This window comes from Mandrillus leucophaeus, unplaced genomic scaffold (genome assembly GCF_000951045.1).
Source record: "Mandrillus leucophaeus isolate KB7577 unplaced genomic scaffold, Mleu.le_1.0 Scaffold389, whole genome shotgun sequence".
Taxonomy (NCBI): Eukaryota; Metazoa; Chordata; class Mammalia; order Primates; family Cercopithecidae; genus Mandrillus; species Mandrillus leucophaeus.
Genome location: NW_012104131.1, coordinates 2,848,058 through 2,874,969, shown reverse-complemented (window position 1 = coordinate 2,874,969; position 26,912 = coordinate 2,848,058). Strand labels below are relative to the sequence as shown.

Below are 26,912 nucleotides of genomic sequence, written 5' to 3'. Positions count from 1 at the left end.
TTTAGTGCCCTGCAGTAATATATTTTAAAAGACAATTGAAGTCTTTTACTTAGAACTACAACTTAAAGTCCAGCTCACCTGTACAGAGTTCTGGAGCTGACATTTCTACTCATTATTCTTAGCACCAAATTGTACCACAACTACCTGGAGTAGTACACTGCCTCATGATAAAAAAAAAAAAAAAAAAAAACTCACTTGGGAAGGGTGATGTGCTTTCTGGTACAAAGATTCCAAAAAGTTCACACGCATGCTAAGCAACACTGTGCAAAATTTATTGTACCTCTCTGACGAACAACTAATGATTTACTTTCCCTCTTTGGTAAATCCATAAACATGGCCCTATGTTGAAAATTATCGACAATATAGCATCCTCATATCAAAACTATTAATACCATTATTAATGTTTTACTTCAAATTCAGGGAAACCAAAATAGTGGGGAATCAAGCTGATTTCAAACAAAAGGTTTCAAGGTACAATATAAGTGGCAGAAGATAAGAATTTCAGTGTCTTCACTTTCAGGAGGCAGCATCGTATGGACTGAGCTGGCAGGACAGAATTGGAAAACAGGTCTGGATTATAACTGGATTATTTGTTTGAAAAACAGTAAGAATGCCAACTGCCAAGACCAAACTTGTTCTGGAGTTTTCCACATCTGAATTTGGAAGCTAACCTCCTTTAGGTTTAAGTCATTTTGTGGAAAAAAAAAGAAAAGAAAAGAAAGAAAAGAAACAGAAAACAATGGAATAAACAGCCTTTTTTCCCCTATATTCTGCAATTCTGTCCATTTCATAGAGCCATAATGAGCTTAAAAGTTAGGTTTTATATGAAAGAGATTAAATAGACACCACGGAAGCAAATCTTACCCGAAGGATAAATTCTATTTAAACATTCCAACAGAGCTGTTTTTCTACTAAAGACTATTTCCTTAAAAGCAATTTTAGCACAATGGATATATTTGGTAATTAGGCAAAAAAAAAAAAAAAAAAAAAAAATCAGAGGGGGTCTAGAGGAGTCACTGTTTTCAAGATTTTGCTTTTAACATGAAGGCAAACCCACACTCATTTAAAATTCTCTGTGTTGACTTCTTATCCAATTATTTCCCAACTTCTAAAAATTATTTTTTAATTTAAGGTTTGATTGACATTAATGGGACCTAATGAAATTTATTTCAAATCAACTGTAAGCCTACAATAGCTTTAAAAAGAAGGCAGAGGAGCTTAATTCCTAGTCAAATTCATTTTGGAGAATATATAATAACCTCAAACCAACATTTTCACAAGAAACATGCTGCTTGGCCACCTTTTATTTATCTGCATTGAAAAGCCTGCTACCTACTAATAAGTCTGTTTTCTTCAAAGATGTATTGTCCCTGGTACCTGCAGTGTTAGGTAGTTGCCTCTGTGCTGCTGGAGGTCTTTAGTAGGCATTTAACTCTGGACAAGAGGTAGGGCGGGGGTCACCTTAACATTTCTCCATCCTATGGCGGGGCAGATAGGGGACCAAAATATGTTAGGGAGGACCTAGCAGAGTTCTAATTGAAAGGGAAGGAAAAGAGACAACATGTAACTAGCACATTACACATAAGAAAATCTCCCATTGTCTAAGTCTCAGATATTCTATAATTCTATGTGTAATTAGAATTTATCCAAAGAGAAAACGAGAGTCTCCATCTGATCCATATGAAGACTTAATGTACATATAAAAGAAAAGGACATAAGAATAAAACAAGTGGCCAAGTTCTTGGTGGGAGGTTGTATCTAACAAGTGGTGTGTGATGAAAAAAGAGGGCACTCCCAGTTCAGCCAAGATGGTATCTCCTTGTTTATCCCCACTAAGTACAATGGTAAACTCTGGAAATAACACAGTAGACAACAAAAGAAAACAAAGTACGTGTTAGAGACACTTCTACCATCTGGCGAGCCCAGCTGCACCAGCCAGGCGGATCCAACAGGAGGAGCCCTGCTGACAAGAAATTGCCAGGGAAGCCAACTCACTCCACCATTAGAATGCCACAGGTGTGTCTGTGTTGTGAGACCTGGAGTAAGCCCTGGATTCCTGTGATCTGGATATTTTATAGTGTAAAAGAGATCATATCATCTCTTTCCTGTTTGGGTTCTCATAGATTCCACATAAGGGGCCTCACAGATGCCTCCTCCCTCTCCAGTCTCATCTGGAAAAGCTTCGCCATTACTGAAATGAACAGGAAACACGGATGTGGTAGGTGGAATAATGGTCCTCCAAAGATGTCCACATCCTAATTTCCAGAGCCTCTATTAAGCTACATGGAAAAAAGGAATTAAGGTTGTCAATCACCTGATTGTGAGGTGAGGTGATGATCCTGGATTATCCATGTGGGCCCAGTGTAATCACAAGGGGCCTTAATAAGTGGAAGGGAGAGGCAGAAGAGGCAGAACCAGGGAGATGGCAGTGTGAGAAATACTTGGTGTGACAGTGTTGGCTTTGAAGACGTTGAAAGGGCCCCCAGACAAGAAGTCTGGGGGGATTTTAAAGGTTGCCAAAAAACAAGGTAACTGGATTCTCCTCTAGAGCCTTCAGTAAGAAATGCAGCTCTGCCAACACCTTGATTTAATCCAGTAAGACTCATTTCAGGCTTCTGAACTAAAGAACAATAAATTTGTGTTGCTTTAAGTCACTACCCTGGCGGTAATTTGTCACAGCAGTCGTAGAAAACCAACACAATGAAAAATCTTTCATGGGAATCTGTGATTGAAAGATGCCTTAAGAACAGTAAGATGAGAAAAAATAGTGAGAAGGGAACATTCTTCCAGGAACTAACATCATGGAAATGGAAGAATTAAAGAAAGTTTTTAGTGTATTTCATCCATTTTTAGATGTGCATTTCAAAATTTAACATCTACAAATTTAACTGCATCCTATAATCTATAACATCTTATATTCACTATGGACCTAGTGATTTGTCATTGCCTGATACCTTTGGTGGGATTAAGAAATCACCAGCATCAAACCTTATATACGCAATATTAGTGGAACACAGCCCCACGCCATATCCTGTGGAAAATACAGGTATCTGTGACTCTGAGATGAAAGTGATTCAGAAAAGCCAGGTTTAGAATATGAAGAAGTTTTAAAGATACCTTAATTAATGCATTCTACTTATATATTTTATTTTATATTTATGTGTGCATATACTTAATGCATATATATGTGTATGTGTAAAATACATTTATATGTGTGTGTGTATATATACATATATCTGAGTGTGTGCAAACAAAAGTGATTAAATTACAAAATCTAGGTTTAAATAAACCTAACATAACTATCTCAATAAATAAAACAAAAATTATAAGTGATATGAAAGCATCATGTCATCATTTTCTTGGCATCATTTTTTTTCCTTCTAATGCTAATAAAAATAGTGATGTATCCTGGTAAAAACCAATAGCTTCTCAGATTAAGTGAAATGTTGATTAAACGAAGTAGGCTTACCACCTGCTTCTGTGCTGGGTGTCAAACTTTAAGCCCAAGGGAGGAAGAGAAGAAGATGGGTTAACAAGGTTAAAGAACATCCCCCTTGCAGTCTAGCCTGATTTCCAGTTTTGAAAACAGAGAAAACCAAAAACCACAAGGTAATTTTCTCTACCATAACTCTTGATGGAGTAGAGCCTTCCAAAGAGTACCAGCCTCTTTATCTGTAAAATTGGATGGCTGGACAAAGTTAGTAGTTCTTATTCAGAATCCCTAAGGATGAGGCGGGGACCACATGTAAATTCAGAAAGCTTCTCGGTGATTTTAACAGCAGAATATTTGAAAAACAAGCAAACCTCTCATAAAGAAGTAAACATAGTGGCTATCTGCCAAAACAGCAAAAGAATGTAAGTTTCACAGTTAAACAAAAAGCTTCATTTAAATCATTTTTTAAAACTTTCTTCCAATATCACTTCAAATCTACTAGAATGAGCATAATTAACAAGAACAGGAACCAAAAAAAGTAAATAACAAGTACTGACAAATATATGAAGAAATTGGAACTCTCATGCATTACTGGTAGGAATACAAAATGGTTCAGCCACTGTGGAAAAACATTTTGGCAATTTCTCAAAAAACTAAACATAGAATTACCATAAAGCAATTTCATTACTATAGGTATTCCCCCAAAATTGAAAACCTGTACTCAAACAAATACATACACACATATTCATAGCAGCACTATTCACAATAGTCAAAGGTAGAAACAACCTAAATGTCCATCAGTGAAAAAATGGATAGACTGTGTTTATCCAACATGTAAATAGATATAGAGGGCTATACATACAATGGAATAGTACACAGCCATAAAAAGGAATAAAGCACTAACATATGCTTCAATGTTGGTGAAACACAAAACATTATGCTAAGTAAAAGTCAGAAACAGAAGGTCACATACTGTATGATTCCATTTACATGAAATACGTACAATAGGTAAATCTACACAGACAGAGGCAAACTAGTGACTGATAGGGTCTGGGAGTAACACTTAATGGGTGTGGAGTTTGCTTTTGAGGTGATTAAAATGTTTTGGAACCGAATGCACTAAATGCCAATGAATTATTCACATTAACAATAGTGTGATTAATTTTATATTTTGTGAATTTTACCTCAATTTAAAAATTGAAAGAACACAAAATAAAACTTTCTTCTAAACCTGGTATGATAATAATTCTGATTATGACATTCTGTCCTTCTTTACCCTGATCTCTCTTAAGTCGGATGCTAGGAAGAAGTCAACAGAGAGCAGAAGAGGTAAAAATGGCAAAGGCAGAAGAAAAACAAGTACACCTGGAAAATATACAAACTACAAATCAATTGAAAAGTTTACTGCATCCCCTTCTTCAGGGTAAGTGAAATGGGGGAACCTAAGGACTTCACAATGCTCCAGCTGCTCTGATTTTCATTTCTAACTATATTGAAAAGCTAGTTTTAGTACACTCATTGTTAATAATCTAAATCTTCCTGTAGTAAGAAAAGGATTACATATACATAATACACATGTAAAATGTATAATCATTATATTGGCAAATTAAATTAGTGCCTAGGCATAAATCATAAAGAGTACCTTAGAAAATGTTAAATGCTCTTATTTTAAACCAAAAATTTAGTAATAACAATAAATTATGTATTTTGTTGGCTTCAGCAGCAGCAATACTAACTAATGTGGACAGGCACATTGCTTGGATTGTATCTTTTCAGCAACAACAACAACAACAACAACAACAAAATTTTGTAATTTCCTCCCTAACTGTGACTACCAAATCAGTATCTTTAAAAGGAAATAGTTGATAATTGTTATAAGTATACATTTTAAGTTTTGCTCAATTTACTGGCAAACAGTTTTTGAAAATAAATGTGCATTCTATACATACTGGAAGAAATCAGTTCTGCTTTTATTTCCTATGAGCGTCTACCATTAGAATATTGCTACTCATTTCAAAATCGCTCAGCAGCAACAAATAATTATGCTTACGGAAGTTGTAATTTCCACTTAGCACAAGAGTAGATGTTTAAAAAATATATTCATAGTAAAATTGTACAGTAATTTGAGTCATGCTTATTAAACTAGAAAGCAACTCATAAAACACAAATCGAACACAAAACAGTTACATTAAATATCGCAAGGGTGGGCACGTTTTAAAATACACTTTACCTTGGATTGTTGGCAACATTTTAAGAATGCAGACTTAGTCTTGTATAGGAGACATTTCATTTAATTATACTGGCTATGTAATACCTTCACAAAAGTAAAAATCAGAACATTTCTAGAAATGGAATACTTACTCCACATATGAAAGAGAAATATATTAGGCTATCCCATTCTACTCCAAAATGTTTATCATTTAGAATTTTAAAAACATACACATTTGGTGGTTATTTTTCTTCTTTCTCATGTAGCCACCCAGTGAGACTTCACATTCTGAATTACAGATATTTTCTAACTTTTATGGTACTCACAGCATTTAATAGAAATTCATGCCTCCGGCGAGATTACCTTAAGCAATCTAATCGCGGTCACCCAGCACGTCCTACTCTGCTCTTCTTCTGCACAGAGCATTTTCAGGTCTCGGGGCCCTCCCGCTTTGTTAGGCTAGAAGGCCACAGCACATTGTTTATCGTTAATGCATATCTTGAAGGTAACACCTGTTGAAATAAAAGCCACTAAAATTCTCCTATATATAAGAGAAAGCTGTCTCTTTTCAAAAGAAATTAAAAGAAACTCAAGCTTACCTAAAAGGCTGAGGCTTGCTTTATTCATCTATCAAAATATTAAGCCTGTACCTTAAAGCAGAATCCATAGTTAGTCGGTGCTCCATGCTTTTTTTTGCCTGCCAGTGACACATAAATATCACTATTGCCAAATTCGCTGAAAAACTGCAAATGCCGCGGTTCCTTAAAAAAAAAAAAAAAGTATTGAAATGGATACATATTTTTGCATTATCTTTTTTGCTTGTTTCTATTATATAATTGATACCTTGGGCAAAAACTTATGACCAACAGAAGCTCAGTATGATGTCACAAAAATAAAAGGAGGAAAAGAAATCTAAGTTACTATATCTTTAATTAACCAGGAGCTGGATACAATTGTATTTAATTTGAGAAGTGAAAATTTTGTTTATAATTTAACTTCCAATAATAGAAATAAAGTCCTGTTTTAAACTTCCAATTCTCTTTAACCACCATTTCAAGGAATCTAAGAGAGAAAAAAGTTAGCAAAGATTGGCTTTTGGAAATGTATTCCTCATCCAGCTTTCAAGTAATGGTAGCTCAACAAAGGGGAGAAGTTTGGTTTGAGCTTCCATAGCCATTAGAGAAGATAAAAGAGGACAAGACAATGATTCCTGCTTCATTCACACACAGTCATCCCTCACATTTGTGTACAGCGGAACACGCCACAGGAAGCAGCGACTGCAGGAATCTCTAACTTCACAAAAGGAGGAAAGAAAGTCTGTGCAGATAGATGAGTTCAGGGAAATTAGCTGGCAGAGGAATGTTTCCGATTTTCAACACAAAGTGGAATAATGAACAGCTATTTCTTCTCTGGGAAATCCATGAGATTTAAAACTGGTCATGGGAAATCACTAGGTCATATTACTCTGTGATAGGTTAATAACTTGGAGAAGTGCTTAATTCTGAGGTTGAATGTATAATCAAAACTGACCAAAATGCATTTGTTCTCTAAAACCTTGCTGCTAGTAGTGTGGTCTCAGACCAGCAGCATTAGTATCACCTGGGAGGTTGTTAGAAATGCAAACTTTCAGGGCTCATCCCAGACCTCCTGAATCAGTATCTGCATTTTAACAAGATCCCAGGTGATTCATAAGCACTAAAATTTGAGAAGCAGTGGGAAAAAAAAAAGAAAAACCACCCCACAGAAGAACACTGAGCAAAACAGGCAACCCCACTCAAATCCAAAAACCAAAAGAACCTTTCATTGTCATTTACCGGTGTTACTCCACCTCTGATAACTGGGAGACCAAGAGTTGCTCTGTACGTTACTGTTCTTAAGCATTTTAATCTAATGAATGACTGTAGTTTCTAACACCATTGGAGAATAAGACAGGAAAGAAAATTGTTTTAAAAAGACCCCGAATAGGACCCTTGGTAAAAGGTAGGAGGAAGGAGAAAGGTACATTTATTTCCATGGCTTTAAAAATCTTATTCCTTGATAGAAACTAATTTGCTGGTGAAAATGTTTGATATCTATGAAGATGGAATAAAACCATCCCTGTCCACTGATGCTGTAGAAGTCAATATAGTTCAGTTATTCAAAGGAGAGTAAAAGGTAGCTCGAGAAACACTGGAAGGCAATAAGATTATGATGAGTTTTTCCTCTTGATTGATTTTTGTTCCACCACTGCAGACATGCTAAGGCTTACTGGCACTACAAGGCTATGAAGTCGAATTGGCATGGTTAGCAAAATATAAGTATGTGTACATTTGTACATCTCCCCATGTGTACGGACATGGGGGGGTGGAGAGAAGGGTACTTAGAGATTTCTCTGTAAATATATTCCTGACCACATTTTTAAGGCTTGCAGCAGTGGTCAACTAAATTTAGAACCAATCAAGACCTCCTCAGGGAAAAGGATAGGAAATGGTCTCTTTGCCAGGTAGAAATGCCATATATGACATTAGGAGGGGCAGAGCAAGATGGCTGAACAGAAGGCTCTATCTATCCTCCCTGCAGCAGGAACACCAAATTTAACATCTACACCAAAAAAAAAAAAAAAAAAAAACCTTCCTAAGAACCAAATCAGATGAGCACTCACAGTACCTGGTTTTAGAGGGGAGCCTACTACCATGAAGGTTGAGTCTTAGTCCTGGTGCATTCACCCAAGATGACTGGAGAGCCCTTAGGCCCTAAGTGAACATCAGCAGTCCCCAGCAGTCCTCCCTGCGGCCTTCAGATCACTGAAAGAGGCACTGAAGGAGGTAGCAAAGACTGTCTTAAATTGTCAGCACCTCCCCTCTCCTGTTCCTCAGCAGGAGAAAGAATCTATGTACTTGGGAGAGGGCGAGCTCAGTAACTGTGAGACTTTGCATTGAACTCGGTGCTGCCCTGTCACAGTGGAAAGCAAAACTGGACTGAACTCAGCTGACACCTACCCATAGAGGGAGGATTTAGACCAGCCCTAACCAGAGGGGAACTGCCCATCCCAGCAGTTGGAACTCGAGTTCTGGCAAGCCTCCCAACTGTGGACGAAACTACTCTGTGGCCCTAAATAGACATGAAAGGCAGTCTAGGCTGCAAGGACTGCAACTCCTAGGCAAGTCCTAGTGATGAGCTGGGCTTGGAAGCCACGCACTTGGAGGGCACACAAGCTAGTGACTAACAGCTGGGGTGGCTACAGGAGTCCTTGCACTACCCTTCCCACAACCCCAGGCAACACGGCTCATGGCTCCAAAAAGAGATCCCTTCCTTCCACTTGAGAGGAGAGGGAAGAGTAAAGAGGATTCTGTCTTACATCTTGGATAGCAGCTTAACCACAGTAGGACAGGGCACCAGCCAGAGTTGTGAGGCCCCCATTCAGAAAGTAGCTCCCAGACGACATTGTTAGACACAGTCTGAGCCAGAAGGGAACCCACTGCCTTGAAGGGAAAAACCTAGTCCTGGCAGGATCTATCACCTGCTGACTAAGAGATCTTGGGCCCTGAATAACCTGCAGTGATACCCAGGTAGTAATCCATGGGACTTGGATGAGACCCTAAGATAGATCCTAAGATATGCTGGCTTCAGGTGAAACCCAGCACATTTCCAGTTATGGTGACTATGGGGAGAGATTCCTTCTGCTTGAGAAAAACAGAGGGAAAAGTAAAAGAGACTTTGTCTTGTATGTTCGATTCCAGCTCGGCCACAGATGGGTAGAGCACCGGGATGGTTCTGAGGGCTCCCCAGTTCTGGGCCTCAGCTCTTGGATGACATTTCTGGACATGCTCTGAGTCAGAGGGGAGTCCACTACCATGAAGGGCGAGTCCCAGACCTGGTGGCATTCACCACAAGATGACTGAAGCGCCCTTGGGCCTCAGATGAACATCAGCAGTCCCTAGGGGACTTGTAGTAATAGTGACCATGGGGTGAGGCTCCTCTGCCAGTGAAAAGCGAGGGGAAGAGTGGGAAGGACTGCGTCTCGTGGTTTGAGTGCCAGTTAAGCCACAGTAGAATGGAACAGGTAGATTTCCAAGGCTTTTTGTTTGTTTGTTTGTTTGTTTTTGTTTTTTGAGACAGAGTTTTGCTCTTGTTGCCCAGGCTGGAAGGCTATGGCGTGATCTTGGCTCACTGCAACCTCCACCACCCAGGTTTAAGTGATTCTCCTGCCTCAGCCTCCCAAGTAGCTGGGATTACAGGCTTGTGCCACCACGCCTGGCTAATTTTTTATTTTTAGTAGAGATGGGGATTCACCATGTTGGCCAGGCTGGTCTCTAACTCCTGACCTCAGGTAATCCACCCGCCTCAGCCTCCCAAAGTGCTGGGATTACAGGTGTGAGCCACCACACCTGGCTGATTTCCAAGGATTTTGGCTATAGTCCCTGGCTCCCAGATGGCATCTTGAGACCAACCCAGGGACTGGGGGAACTTGCTGCCCTGAGAGAAGGACACAAGCCTGGCAGGCTTCACTACGTGCTGACTGTAGAGACCCAGGGCCTTGAGCAAACATAGATGGTAGCCAGGTAGTGGCTCATGAAGCATTATACCACAAGGAAATACATGCACACATATAAGACCCACACGCAAGAACAGCAACAAAGGAAAACTGTGTATGAGGGAAAGACGGAAGCTATACAAGAACAGTTGGGGGAAAATATGGGAAAAAGTCAAGTATAACTATTTTCCAGCTCCATTTCTCCTATTAAGACCATTACGCAAACATCTGGTCTCCATCATTAGCTGTTTTGAGCATTGCCATTTGTTGGCTTCATCCTCAATAAAATATATCCAGAACTGAGATTGCTATTTGTCTTCTAAGAGAGTTACCTTCTAGCAAATATGTTATTCCTGTTTATTTTTATTTTCTATTTCTTAATTTTCTTTTGTCTTTAAGAACATTTTTTACTGCTTCCTCTTCTTTGATATCAATCAGCCACACAAATCTGGCCTTTTGCCATTTAATCTTGTGGCCATTCTTTTATTCTCCCCTCTACTGCTTGTCCTAGGTTAGACCCCATCGCTTCCACCTGGATTAATGAAATGATCATCTAATTAGCATCTGTGTCTATAATCAATTCCCTCTCTCTCTACTTCTCTCTCTCTCTTTCCCTTCCACTCCTCCCTCTCTGCCTCCTTTGCCTTCTTCCCTTCAATCTCTTTTTCTCTCTTTCAATCTCGCTCTCCTTGATCTTTTAAGCTCCCTGTGACCAAACTAATCTCAAGATACTCTTTTGGTAATTTCACTCCCTTTTTCAAACATTTCAATGGCTTTCTGTAGTGGGTTGAATAGTAACCCCCCAAAAAAATATACCCATGCCCTAATGCCAGGAAATTGTAAATGTAACCTTAATTCAGAGAAAGGGTCACTGAAGATATAATTAAGTTAAGGATCTTGAGATGAGATTATTCTAGATTATCCAGGTGGGCCCAAAATCCAATGACATATGTTGTTATAAGAGACATACAAAGAGGAAGGGAGAAGGCCATGTGAATACAAAGGCAGAGATTGGAATAAATCAAGCCATAGGGCATCTGAAGTCATAACTAGCCAAGACAGAAAATCCTAACAAAAATGCAAAAGATCATATAACAAGAATGGAAAAGAAGTAGTCAAATAAATAATGGATGTACATTGCCAATATGAAAAAAAGATGAGTTTTCAGATTGAATGTGTGTGCTAAGAATCAAGCAAAATTTAGCAGACTATATTTCAACACACCTAGTAATATAGCAGGGAAATTACTGCACGCCAATGTTTATAAGAATGTTTGAAAAATTGCTAGAGAAAAAAGACAGTTTAACCCATAAAGAAGCAACAGTGCTTTCACTGACAACTATAGATGCATGAAAATAGAATAACAATAACCACCCATAAAAACTCTCAAAAGAATTTTTACTTGAAAGACATCAATGCATTGCATAAAATGTCAACACTTACAGCCAAAGACTATATAATATGATGGACATAGACTAGACACAGAAAACAGGCAGCACTGTAGAATACATATGTATGTTTAAGTGATAATGTATGTGCATATGAACTTCTGCACATGTATATCTATGTAACCATTGCATAGGTAAACATATAAGTATGTAGATAAATATATCTATTCATCCCTGATGACAGCATCATAACTTCCTCTAGGAATTTACAATATATGTAAGGAGAAAAAATAACACACACAAAATAAAGAGAAGTAAAGGAACAGGAGGCAGGATTAACTTGCAGCTCCCACTCTGGTGGGCAGAACAGCATGAGGAGACTCACATTGTGAACTTTTGCTCCAAGAACTACTGCAGGAACATACAAGGAAAGCCAAGAGAATCCACAGACCCTTTGAAGGAAATGGATTGCTGCTGCAGGGCGCCCAGAAGACAGCCAAAAAACTGTGAGTACCCAAACTGTGAAAAGGGGGATCAACCACTCCTGAACACACACCCTCACTGGGGAACCTGAAGGTCCAGATCACAGGAGAAGGATGTGACATTACCTACAGCTGAGACAAATTTAGAGTTGAGCGAAATACAGGGTAGAAAAAGCAGCAGGAAAAGCCTGTGGGCACTCTTGGTCCCCGGGGAAGCCTTTTCTGACTGTCTCACAGGGGTCCCTGGGGAGGGCTGCCAGAGGAACTTGGAAAGGATCACAGAAAGAAGGAAACTTCCAGCTGAACTTTGTAACAATTTCAACTGACTCAGTGTTTCCTAGACAGAACCTGGGGGAGGGGGTGAATCAGGAGTGCAAACACAGTACAGAAGCCGTGGCAGGCTGGGAGGTGCAAAACCTGATAGCCTTGCTTGCTTTCTCACTTGGGAGGCTGGTAGCCTGGGGCAAGTTCTCAGCCCTGTTCACCTGCTGCCTAGAAAAATACTCAGTGCTGTTGGTGGGGCATGGTGGGAGCTAACCTGAACTTCTGGGCTGCGCAGGAGCTGGGTGAGGCCTGTAACTGCCAGTTTTCCACCACTTCTCTGGTGACCTACTGTATGATGCAGCAGAGGCAGCCATAATTCCCCTGGGAACATAACTCCATTGGCCTGAAAACCGCACCTCCATCCCCTACAGCAGCCGCAGCAGGAGAGTCTGAGCTCAGACATGCCTAACCCTGCCCCACCTGATGGTCTCTCTCTACCTGCCCTGGTAGCCAAAGACAAACGACATAATCTTTTGGGAGCTCCAGGGCACCATCCACCACCTGATCCTCCCTGTACTACTGCAGCTGATGTGCTCTTGACAGCACCAACTCTGGGTTGGAGGCCAACCAACACAAAAGTAGCACAATAAACAAAACTACAACTAAGGACCCTCACAGAGTCCACTTCACTCCCCTGCCACCTTCACTGGAGCAGGTGCTAGTATCCATGGCTGAGAGACCTGTGTTCACATCACAGAACTCTCTGCAGACACTCCAGCACCAGCCCAAGGCCCAGTAGCTCCAGTGGGTGGCTAGATCCAAAAGAGAAGTAACAATCACTGCAGTTTGGCTCACAGGAAGCCACATCCCTAGGGGGAAAGGGAGAGCACCCCATTAAGGGAGCACCCCGTGGGACAAAAGAATCTGAACAGCAGCACTTCAGCCCCAAATCTTCCTTCTGACATAGCATACCCAAATGAGAAGGAACCAGAAAAACAATATTGGTAATATGACAAAACAAGGTTATTTCATACCCCTAAAAGATCACACTAGCTCACCAGCAATGGATCCAAACCAAGAAGAAACCTCTGAATTGTCAGAAAAAGAATTTAGAAGATTGATTATTAAGCTCATCATGAAGGCACCAGAGAAAGGTGAAGTTCAACTTAGTGAAAAAAAAATGATACAAGATATGAAGAGAAAAATCTTCAGTGAAATAAATAGCATGAATAAAAAACAATCACAATTTTTCAAAACAAAGAACACACTAAGAGAAATGCAAAATGCTCTGGAAAGTCTCAACAATAGAATCAAACAAGTAGAAGAAAGAACTTCAGAGTTCAAAGTCAAGACTTTCAACTTAGTCCAACAAAGACAAAAAAAAAAAAAAAAAAAGAATTTAAAAGATGAACAAAGCCTCCAAGAAGTTTGGGATTATTTTAAATGACCAAACCTAAGAACTGGTATGCCCTAGGAAGAAAAGAAATTGGTTTGGAAAACATATTTGAGGGAATCATCAAAGAAAACTTCCCCAGCCTACTATAGATCTAGACCTCCAAATATAAGAAACTCAAAGAACACCTGGGAAATTAATCACAAAAACCATCACCTAGGGAAATAGTCATCAGGTTATCCAAAGCCAAGTCAAAGGAAAAAAATCTTAAGAGCTGTGAGGCAAAAGCATCAGGTAACCTATAAAAGAAAACCTACCATGATGGTGTGCACCTGTAATCCCAGCTACTTGGGAGGCTGAGGCAGAAGAATCACTTGAATCTGGGAGACGGAGGTTGCGTGAGCCGAGATGGTGCCCCTACACTCCAGCCTGGGTGACAGAGCAAGACTCCATCTGTATTAGTCTGTTTTCATGCTGCTGATAAAGACATACTTTATCAGCATGAGACTGGGAAATTTATAAAAGAAAAAGGTTTAATGGACTCACAGTTCCTCATGGCTGGGGAGGCCTCACAATCACAGCAGAAAGTGAAAGGCACATGTCACATGGCAGTAGACAAGAAAACTTATGCAGGGAAACTCCCCTTTATAAAACCATCAGATCTTGTGAGATTTATTCACTATCACGAGAATAGCATGGGAATGACCTGCTCTCATGATTCAGTTATCTCCCACCGGGTCCCACACACAGCACGTGGGAATTATGACAGTACAATTCAAGACAAGATTTGGGTGGGGACACAGCTAAACCATATCACCATCTTACAAAAAAAAGAATAAACCTCACAGCTCACAAGACCTATAAAACAAAAACACAGGCCGGGCGCGGTGGCTCAAGCCTGTAATCCCAGCACTTTGGGAGGCCGAGACGGACGGATCACGAGGTCAGGAGATCGAGACCATCCTGGCTAACACGGTGAAACCCCGTCTCTACTAAAAAATACAAAAAACTAGCCGGGCGAGGTGGCGGGCGCCTGTAGTCCCAGCTACTCGGGAGGCTGAGGCAGGAGAACGGCATAAACCTGGGAGACAGAGCTTGCAGTGAGCTGAGATCCGGCCACTGTACTCCAGCCTGGGTGACAGAGCGAGACTCCATCTCAAAAAAAAAAAAAAAAAAAAACACAATGAAAAAAGAAACAAGGTATTCAGGCAACAAATAGCACAATGAATAGAATAATAGTTCAGTACCTCACATCTCAATACTAACATTGACTGTAAATGGCCTAAATGTTCCACTTAAAAGATACAGAATGGAAGAATAAATAAGAATTCACCAACCAAGTATCTGCTGTCTTCAAGAGACTCATGTAACATATAAGGACTCACATAAACCTAAGGTAAAGGGGTGGAAAAAACATTCCATGCAAATGGACACCAAAAGAGAGCAGGAATAGCTATTCTTATGTCAGGCAAAATAGACTTTAAAGCAACAGCAGTTACATTATATAATGATAAAGGGAATTGTCCAGTAGGAAAAAATCACAATCCTAAATATATATATGCACCTAATCCTGGAGCTCCCAAATCTATAAAACAATTTCTATTAGACATAAAGAAATGAGATCGATAGCAACACAATAATAGTGGGGAATTTTAATACTCCACTAACAGCACTAGGCAGGTCATTAAGACAGAAGGTCAACAAAGAAACAATGGATTAAACCATACCTTAAAACAAATGAACTTAACAGGTATTTACTGAACATTCTATCCAACAACTATATTCTATATATTCTAATATATGAATAGAATATACATTCTATATATTCTATATATACAGAATAACTATATATTCTAATACATGAATAGAATATACATTCTATTCATCAGCACACAGAACATTCTCCAAGATAGACATTATGATATGCCACAAAACAAGTCTCAATAAATTTTTTAAAATTGAAATTATTTCAAGTACTCTTTCAGAACACAGCGTAATAAATTGGAAATCATTCCAAAAGGAAACCTCAAAATCATGCAAATACATGGAAATGAAATAACCTGCTCCTGAATGATTGTTAGGTCAACAATGAAATCAAGATGGAAATTAAAAAATTCTTTCAACTGGACAATGATAGTGACACAACCTATCAAAACATCTGGGATACAGGAGAGGCAGTGCTAAGAGGAAAGTTCATAGTCTTAAATGCCTACATCAAAAAGTCTACAAGAGCACAAATAGGCAACCTAAGGTCACACCTCAAGGAACTAGAGAAACAAGAACAAACCAAACCCAAACTCAGCAGAAGAAAAGAAATAACAAAGATCAGAGCAGAATTAAATACAATTGAAACAAATATAACAATACAAAAGATAAATGAAATAAAAAGCTGTTCCTTTGTAAAGATAAGTAAAATTGATAAACCATTAACCAAGATTAACCAAGAAAAGAAGAGAGAAGATCCAAATAAGGTCAATTAGAAATTAAACAGGAGATATTACAACCAATACCAGAGAAAAACAAAAGATCATTCAAGGATACTATGAATACCTTTATGCACATAAACTAGAAAACCTAGAGAAGATGGATAAATTTCTGGAAAGATAACCCTCCTAGATTAAACCAGGAAGATATAGAAACTGAAAAGACCAATAACAAGCAGTGAGATTGAAATGGTAATAAAAGAAATTACCAACAAAAAAAAGTCCAGGACCAGATGGATTCACTGCTAAATTCTATCAGACATTCAAAGAAGAATTGGTACCAATCCTATTGACACTATTGTACAAGACAGAGAAAGAGGGAATTACCCCTATATCATTCTATGAAGCCAGTATAACCCTAATACCAAAACCAGGAAAGGACATAACAAAAAAAGAAAACTACAGACCAATATCCCTGATGAACATAGATGTAAAAATCCTTAACAAAATACTAGCCAACTGAATCCAATGGCATATTGAAAAGATAATCCACCATGATGAAGTGGGTTATATATCAGAGATGGAGGGATAATTTAACAAATGCAAGTCAATAAATGTGATACACCACATAAACAGAATTTAGAACAAAAATCACATGATCATCTCAATAGATGCAGAAAATGCATTAGACAAAATCCAGCAACACTTTATGCTTAAAAATTTCAGCAAAATTGGCATAGAAGGGACATACCTTAAAGTAATAAAAGTCATCTACGACAAACCCACAGCCAACATTATACTGAATGGGGAAATGCTGAAAGCATTCCCCCTGACAACTGGAACAAGAAATGGATGCTCACTCTCACCAATTCTATTCAACATGGTACTGGAAGTCCTAGCCAGAGCAATCAGACAAGAAAAAGAAATAAAGGGCATCTAAACTGGTAAAGAAGAAGTCAAACTGTCATTGTTTACAGATTATATGATTGTATACCTAGAAAACCCTAAAGACTCCCCAAAAAAACTTCTAGAACTGACAAATGAATTAAGCAAAGCTTCAGGATACAAAATTAATGTACACAAATCAATAGCTCTGTTATATACCAACAGTGACCAAGCTGAGAATCAAATCAAGAACTCAACCCCTTTTGCAATAGCTGTAAAAAATAAAATAAAATACTTAAGGATATACCTAACCAAGAAGGTGAAAGAACTCTACAAGGAAAACTACAAAACATTGCTGAAAGAAGTTATAGATGACACAAACAAATGGAAACACATCCCATGCTCATGGATGTATAGAATCAATATTTTGAAAATGACCATACTGCCAAAAGCAATCTGTAAATTCAATGCAATTGTTATCAAAATACTATCATCATTCTTGACAGAACTAGAAAAAAAAAATCCTAAAATTTACATGGAACCAAAAAAGAGCCTGCAAAGCCAAAACAAGACTAAGCAAAAAGAGCAAACCTGGCAGCATCACATTATCTGACTTCAGACTATACTACAAGGCCATAGTCACTGAAACAGCAAGGTACTGGTACAAAAATAGGCACATAGACGAATGGAACAGGATAGATAACACAGAAATAAAGCCAGATACTTACAAACAAAAAAAAAAGTGGGAAAAAGGACACTCTAGTCAACAAATGGTGCTGGGATAATTGGCAAGTCACATGTAGAAGAATGAATGTGGATCCTTATCTCTGTCCTTATACAAAAATCAACTCAAGATGGATCAAAGACTTAAATCTAAGACCTGAAACCACAAAAGTTTCTAGAAGATAACATCAGGAAAACCCTTCTAGATATTGGCTTAGGGAAAGACTTCCTGACTAAGAACCCAAAATCAAATGAAACAAAAACAAAGATAAATAGATAGGATTTAATCAAACGAAAAGCTTCTGCACAGCAAAAGAAACACTCAACAGAGTAAACAGACAACTCACAGAGCAGGAGAAAATATTTGCAATTTCTAAATCTAACAAAGGACAAATATCCAGAATCTACAAGGAACTCAAACAAATCAGCAATAAAAAGCAATCCCATCAAAAAGTAGGCTAGGGACATCAATAAAAACTCTCAAAAGAAGATATATAGATGGTCAACAATCATATGAAAAAAATACTCAACATCACTAATGATCAAGGGAATGCAAATCAAAATCACAATGTGATGCCACCTTACTTCTGCAAGAATGGCCATAACCAAAAAAAACAAACAAACAACAGTAGATGTTGGTGTGGATGTGGTGAAAAGGGTTGCTTTCATGCTGTTGGTGGGAATGTAAACTAGTACAACCACTTTGGAAAACAGTGTGGAGATTCCTTAAAGAACTAAAAGTAGAACTACCTTTTGATCCAGCAATCCCACTACCGGGTATCTTCCCAGAGGAAGTCATTATATGAAAAAGATACTTGCACATGCATGTTTATAGCAGCACAATTCACAATTGCAAAAATATGGAACCAGCTCAAATCCCCACCAATCAACGAGTGGATAAAGAAATTGTGAGATAGATAGATAGATAGATAGATAGATAGATAGATAGATAGATAGATAGATAGATAGATAGATAGATAGATAGACAGACCATGGAACCATAAAAAGGAATGAAATAATGGCATTCCCAGCTGCCTGGATGGAACTGCAGACCATTATTCCACGTGAAGTAACTCACGAATGTAAAACCAAAAATCGTATGTTCTCACCCATAAGTGGGAGCTAAGCTATGAGAATGCAAAGGAATAAGAATGATACAATGGACTTTGGGGACTCGGGGAAAAGGTGGGATGGGGGTGAAGGATAAAAGACTATACAATGAGTAGTGTACTCTGCCTGTTGATGGGTGTAACAAACTCTCAGAAATCACCACTAAAGAACTTACTCATGTAATCAAACACTTCCTGTCCCTTACAAACCTCTTGAAATAAATCCATCAATCAATAATAAAAGAGCAATAAATGACTCAGATGAAACATTTTATTAACTGTTCTATTATTAACTGTTCTGTTCTGTTGATGTTGATCAACAGAGTTTCAGAAGTAGAAAAGATCAGCAGTATGACCTGGGGTAAAAAGAAAACATATACACTACATCAGGCTTCAAACTCTGCAGCCAAGGATGAGGAGAAAGGAGTGAATTCAGAGTGAGCACAAAGGAGTAACATATGTTGTACTGAAATAAGAGTGTCCAGATTCCATCAAAGATAGTACATTGAAACCAGTGTGAAGTAAAACTGAGTAGTGTTTAAATAATCAAGGCAAATGTTTTAAATAAAAAAAATCAAAGACCAACCTTTAACATCAAGTAATAAAATAATAAATACAACAAAGTAAATATGTTTTAACTTACAGCTTAATATGTCATTCATAACACATCACGGATACTTCAATTTACCTTTGATGTCCCTTTAGTAGAAAAATATAAACCAGATCTTCTTAGAAAAAAGTAAATTTTTTTCCAAGACTTCTTTCCCTGTTCTTTCGCATGTAAGAAACCATGAATTTCAGGGTATGTGCTTGAACTCAGAAACATCTGAAAGAAAATTTACATATTTTCAAACTATGATTAAATCAATGATATGGTAACCTTATACTAATCATATTAAGATTTCAAATATAAACATGTAAAAATCACACAGGATCATAACATGTAACATTACGGTAATTAACTATGTGTGTGTGTTTTGATAGTCCTTGGTGTCTCTCTCTCTCCTCTCTCTCTCTCTTTCTATCTCTGTGTGTGTATACACACACACATACACACACAGAAAATAAATCAGAGTCTTTTAAAAACCTGAGATGTTTCAAATGAAAATGAGTTCACAAAATATACATTCTAAGTGATAGTATGTCGTTATCTAACTACCAAAATTATCAGCTAATTGAATGTCCATTCAAAAAGTTGGACGTCATCTACAGCGTTAAGTCCTGATATACTTTTCATTGTTTTCTGTGGTTTTCCCTGAGATTACAGGTTGACCTATTAACTTCATTATGGTATAAGTAAGACCACAATCCTGACTTCAATTGGGAAGCAGGAAGTTGAGCCAAGTTCACCTCCTTGAGGAGGATAAAGCAAATAAAACTATCTCTTCTTTGTCATCTATGGTTCTCAGTTGTGGGTGAATGTGGTAGGTCACGTTTTCCGAAGAGGATGGCAACAATGTCTTCCATCCCACATGCTCTTCTGCAATGTCATCTTGTCACTGAATCACAAAAAGGTGGAGTCTTTCTCCACTCTCTTGAATGTGAGCAAGCCTGTCATTGCTTTGACCCATACAATATGTGGAAGGGACCCTTTGCCAATTCTAGGTGTAGTCCTTAACTAGCCTGGTGCTTTTCATGACTTGGGCCTTGGAATCCAGCTGTCACATAAGAAATGTGACTACCCTGAGACCATCACAGGTAAGAAGCCCAATGCAACTGGAAGAGCCCTGCAGGATGAGACACCATGAGACAGACAGAGAGAGAGAGAAAGTGGGGGGAAACATGGGAGAGAGAGAGAGACACCAAGGAGTCAAAGGACATGCAGTCAAAAAACTGTCTTACAAGGGGATCCTCAATCCCCAGCACTGAGTCAATGTGCCTCAGAGGTGACCCACCCAGCTAGACTCTTCCCAGATGCTTGTCCCACAAATTGCTGGCAAAATGTAAATGGGTACTTTAAACCACAAAGGCTTGGAATAGTTTGTTCCTTGGTAATAATTAATTGAGACAGTGGGCATGTGTTGGTCAAGAAAATGACAATGAAAAGGAATAGCTCAACTGAGTGGTTGTGCTCAGCATCCTTAATAAGACAGTGGAAATGCATTAGTGTCTCATTAAAAAAAAAAGAAAGTAGAAATTCCTCTGAATAAACAAATGGAAAACACTTGAAATAAGGGAATTTATTAACTAAAATAACGTAACACATTTTAAAAGGCTACTCAAGGAAATGCTGATAGTAGATATTTATGTTTTTTAAAGTAAATTACTAAAAGAAATTTAATTTAATGAGCCACAGATATTAATTAATTGACATGCAAAACAGGCAAGTAGGTTTTTTAGTTTGAGTGCTTTCCAAGTTATTAAACCAAACCAATTAAATTTTAAAAAGAGAGTCATAGAGGTCACACTAGAAAAAGAAGAAACCTTTTAAAAAGTGGAAACATTGCCTCAGTGGAGAGAAGAGGTCAGGGGCACATGCAGGACTATCTGATTCCAAAGCCTATGATTTTTCTTGTTTTTATAATTTAACATTAAAGCAATATAACTGTGCTATAGGAAGACTTGCAAAAGGAGGTGGAATAAAAACTCCATCCCACCACTGTGTTGTAATACAGTGGTGAAGCATTCAGAGGGCTGAGATCTGAAAGTCCTGGGGCACAGCTGCTGCTGCCATTTACCTAACATTTTGACGGGGTGTCTCTGTAAAAACCCAGGAGCACAGAAGCAGCTTTTAGAAAAATCTCTGGGGACTAATCATGTTTCAAAAATATTCTGAAGCACAAAAATGAAATATAACCTATTAAAAAGCCCACAGAAAAATCCATGATAGCTCTGCCAACCTAATATTTTTAAGGTCAAACAATACTGGAAATATTAAAAGTTGTCTTCATTAAAGATCAGGGAATACTGAGTGGGTTTGGGGATGCATGGGGCTGAGCTCACACAGCAACCATTATAAAGACATTGCTCAACATTAACCTGTGAAAAACAACTGTAGAGCTTCTGATGTAAAATCTACAAATCTATCAAAAAATAAAATAACTGAAATTATTCATTTATTGTAACAACAATGTCTTTGAAAATAACCATTTCGAGCCACCGCCAGTTTGGAAGAAGTGAGTCCAATAGAAACAAAAATAAGGAGATTTTTAATTAGATAACTAGTATTCTTAATTCAGCTAAGAATATTTCACAATTCTATGCAAGGATTTCCATAACAGCTATTACAAATGCTAGTGAATACATTTGCATCCTGTATCTTTTATCTCCTTTCATTTATTTGCTAAATATTTTATTACAAATAGGATTGAGGGCATTTATTATGAAAGCTAATACTGAGTATCCATTGGTAAAATATCTATGTTTTACAAAGAATTGTGATTTTTCTAAAGACTAACATAATATTTACACACACCACATAACAACATTGCAAGTTTCCTTTTAAGACACACATTTTTAAGTATGCAAAATCCTTTGAAAATTGGCTAAAACTGGGAAGAAGAATGTTGGTAAAGAGCTTTATTGACTTAGGGCATTCTTTACCTGGGTGCTATTATTTTTAGTTTTACCTCCAGCAAAAAATATTAATAATAATTCAAAGCATAACTTTTCAAAATCTGGGCATATTAAAAAAGGACTTTAAAGTTTTCCTTCATTATGCTATTATTTATATATTTTAATAAAAATATATTTACCTGCAAAATCTGTGTGGGGGATATTTCACCATTGGTTTCAGTTGCAAAAGATACCATATGCTCTGGAAAAAAATACTGTCAAAAAGACACAGTAAATTATCACAAAATTTGTGCTAGAAAAGATTCAATGATGACCAATATAGTAATCAAAAGCAAAAGTTCTTTAAACTGGTGTGACTAAAATTCACCCAAAGTGCTTTTGAAAAGATCCGTCCTCAGACTCTACTCATAGGTACCTTAATGAGAATGTCTGGAGTTGGGCGCAAAGATTAGCAAATGCCCCCACAAAATGCAGATGTGGGTGGATTCAGATATCCGGAGTTATAAAACACTGTCCTGAAGTCGACAATGTGCTTGCTCCCACATCTTCTTCCTGAGTCCTGCAACCAGTCTATCAGGTACAAAAGGACTATCCATTCCATTTTACAAAGATAAGGCTCATAGAAGTACAGAGTTGAGAGTATGCCCAAGGTCATAGCCCACAACACAGTGGAGGTCAGGACTTAAACCGAGCTGGGGAGCTAAAAGTCTAGTTCTTGCTACCTACCATTTTCCCAAACTTTTTAATCATAAAATTTACCCAGGGCAGTTGTTTAAAATAGGAATTCCCAGGCCTCATTCCTGGAGTTTCTGATTCAGTAGGTCCAGGCAAGTCCTGGATTCTGTGTTTATAATAAGCACTCTCCCTTCGGTAAATTTTATGATTAGACAAGTTTGGGAAAATATATTCTACTATATTTCCTCTAGGACAGGGTTTTTCAACAGCAGTTCTACTAACATTTTGATCTAATAATTCTGTGTTGAGGGGGCTTTCCTGCATATTATAGATGTTTAGAGTATTCCTATCCTCTGCTCACTAGCAGTCCTCCTCCCCACCACCAGTTGTGACAACCAAAACTGTGTCCAGACATTGTCAAACCACCCCCCAGTTAAGAACCACTGCAATAGGTCTACAAAACAAATGTCTAGCCTTGTTTAAATAAAAAAAGTAAAATAAAAAACAAGCATTGAACAGTATTTCTTTAAATATACCTTTTTAAATTCTTGATTTTAATAAAGACTCACAACAAGAAAACACTTTCCCTTCACATTTGAATTTATTTAATTTTTATTATGACTAATTTTCTTTGCCAAAGATCATCCCATTATGTTTCTATTAATAGGTTAAGATAAAAGAGAACGTGAGAGGTCTTTCAGGGTTTGAAAATATTCTATTATGATGTGTATCATATATTTTTCATAAAGAATCATTTCAATCCAATTATCATCCAAAACTTAGTGTAAAAATATGCTTCAGCTTCAGAGACAAAAACAATTTAAAATAATGAGCCCAGAGGCTATTCTGACTTTTCTAGATCCCTAGTCTTCATTAGAATGTGACATACATTTATTTTCTTTTAAAGAGAACTACAATGAAAGTAGTATTTACTAGATAATGCACTGGTCTTTATCTCCTTTCTACTTAGTTAAAAAATTACTGCACTGGAAACAAAATAATTTGGAACAGCAAGATTCATGTCAATCTTAATTTCTGGCTAAGTTATAATACTCTCAACAATCATTAGTCTGCTTTTACTTTAGAAAGTCTATTTAAATTTCCCAAATTCTGTAGAAAGTGATAAAGTATAATATTTTGCTTAACACTTGTTCTTAATCTGTTTGAGAACCTATAAAAATTCATTTTCCACATCAAATGTATTGTTTCCACATCAAATTGTTTCCTTTTCACAAAAGGCAAAATTAGGTTTCCTAATACTTTTAAATTAAATAAACCAAATTCATCTCAATTCAGACTTTACCAATAGGGCTTCAAAAAGCTTTACAACTGTGTATCTGAACTACTGTGATTATTGTTCACTAATCATTGTTAGCATGAGAAATGTGGGTATAATTTTAAAGGACCAGAGTCTTCATCTACAATTTACCAAATAGGACTGTATTTTATTTATAGTGACTATCTCCTTTGCATAAAATTTAACTGATTCATTTATTTTCCGTAACGATTAATGGGGATTTCACTTACCATTGGGTTTTTAAAGAACTCATATTTGGCATAATTTTTTCTAAAGTATAGCTTGTTTTCTTCTTCTATCCCCCAGTTGGATAGCACTTCAATCACCAGTTCATGGTCTTCTATTGTTCTTTCTGTAAAGAATGTTTCAACGAGTATGTTGACAGATAGACAAATATACATATACACACACACACACAGACACATGCAAACATATAAAATGTATTACGCGTCTTTATTAAACATAGCAGATTTCAACTTAATTATGAAATAGCCAGATTGATAAAATTTCTCATCAATATTCAATTTACTAATGTTCATTTTTATAACAAAGCAGACTGTTGTCTAAAAAGAAAACGTATAAAATATCATAATGTACTCTTTGTTATCTCAATTTCCTTTTCTTACTGTGTAAATAATATAAGCTTGATAACAAATCTGCATGAAGTATATGGGAGCTACTTTTTTCTCCAACTTACCATGGTGTCAAAATTAAAATATTTATTTCAAGGTTGAACAATTCACTTCATTAAGAGATGAAGAATTTTGACAGGTTCATGTGCATTTAAGACTGTCCAGACTAATCTGGATAGCTGAGAAAAATTAAAATAAATGCTTTAAAAGGAAAATTTTAATACAAGTAGATATAGGTATTTTTTTTAAGAAGCCCAATTCCTTGGGGCACTTTATTATTTCAAAGCTAATACTCAGGAAAATATATTTTGTAATAACAATGAATAATTAAGTAGGGTGAGAAGGCACTTGGCAGAAAAGGCACTTAAATGAAGTTAGCAAAGGCAATTGTAAAGAGGTGAATATAGCATGCAAAATTCCTATTTTTATAAGAAACTGTGAGGATGTTGACAGTAGTATTAATCATAATAGCCCCAAACTTGAAACTACCCGAATGCCCACTGATATGAGAATGAATAAGTAAATTGTGTAAAAGCACACAGTGAAAATATACTACAACAACCCACAACAGTATAGATACATATTGCATTTCCTGAACACAATATTTAATTAAATAATCCAGACACAGATAACGCATACTGCATGATTCTACTTACATAAAGTTCAAAACAGCAAACTTAATCTGTAGTGCTAGAAAGGGTTTTGGAGATATTAAGTAAGTAGGGGGCATGAAGGGAATCACCGGGGTGAGTATAACACTGTTTCTTGATCTTGGGGTTGGTTACTCTGGTATATGCAATATCTGAGAGTTCACTGAGTTGTGCACACTTGGTTTGTACACTTTTCTTAATGTATGCCATACTTCAATAAAAGGCGGAGAAAAGAAAAGAAACTGGAAATTACCAATGCAAAACAGGAAATGGAGAACAACCAAATAAGGAATATGGAAATTCTCTGCTGTTTTATTGTTTCTAGGATGTTTTTAAATAGTATTTATGCCTCAGAAATTCAACATTCAGTAGTGATTTGTGACCTACAACACCCAAACTCTTGAAAGTAATATCATTCTTAAATAGACATTTATTCATCCAAAAGGAAGTTCTCGTAGAGTGTTCAATGAATATGGATGAGTTTAAGCTAAGTATATATCAACACTTGGGGTTCTATTACGAACTCTGATTGCTCCTTTCCTATCCCATTGACTGGCTCCACTAGCTCCGTCTCCTCTATCTCAGTCCCTGGTACAACTCCTTTCTTTCTCCCCCTATAAACAAATCCATTCCCACCTCTTCTATCATCTCATTTGTCAGGTTTTCTGAAGTGAAATCTCTGACTATAATTGTTCTCACCCATGCTCCTGTCCTAACTGCTATACGGTCCACCACCTCAAATACAGTGTGTCTAAAACCAAAGTCAAAATATGACACATAAAATTACCATAGGATCCAGCAATTCCACTTCTGGCTGTTTACTCAAAAGAAGTGAAAGCAGGGACTCGAACAGAAATTTGTATACCAATGTTCATAGCAGCATCATTCGCAATAGCCAAAAGGTGAAAACCTAAAGTCCATGTCCATGAACAATGAATAGATAACAAATGTGGTATATGCAGTACATACAATGGAATATTCAGCTTTAAAAAGGAATGTCATTCTGACACATGCTACAACATAGATGAACCTTGAAGCTATTATGCTAAGAGAAATAAGACAAATACAAAAGAACAAGTGCTGTATGATTCCACTTATACAAAGTACCTATAATAGTGAAATTCATAGAGACAGAAAATAGAATGGGGGTTGCCAGGGGCTGGAGAGAGTAGGGAATGAGCAGTTATCATTTAATTGATGCAGAGTTCCAGTATGAGAAAATTAAAATATTTTAGAGATTGATGGCCAGTCATGATGGTTGCACAACAATATTCAACAATGTGAATTCATATAATGCCACTGAACTGTACATATACAAAA

General features: G+C 37.3%; 1 protein-coding gene across 1 annotated transcript in view; it reads right to left on the bottom strand.

Moving 5' to 3' along the window:
* The window catches only part of GRB14 (growth factor receptor-bound protein 14), a 74,639-nt gene that overhangs the window by 9,632 nt on the left and 38,095 nt on the right, over positions 1–26,912 (bottom strand). The window contains exons 3-7 of the mRNA XM_011990996.1: positions 24,541–24,662; positions 22,518–22,592; positions 19,511–19,648; positions 6,293–6,403; positions 6,006–6,101 (exon numbers count right to left, since the gene is read on the bottom strand). Of these exons, the coding sequence (XP_011846386.1) occupies positions 6,006–6,101; positions 6,293–6,403; positions 19,511–19,648; positions 22,518–22,592; positions 24,541–24,662 (542 nt within the window). The remainder of the gene's footprint in view (positions 1–6,005; positions 6,102–6,292; positions 6,404–19,510; positions 19,649–22,517; positions 22,593–24,540; positions 24,663–26,912) is intronic.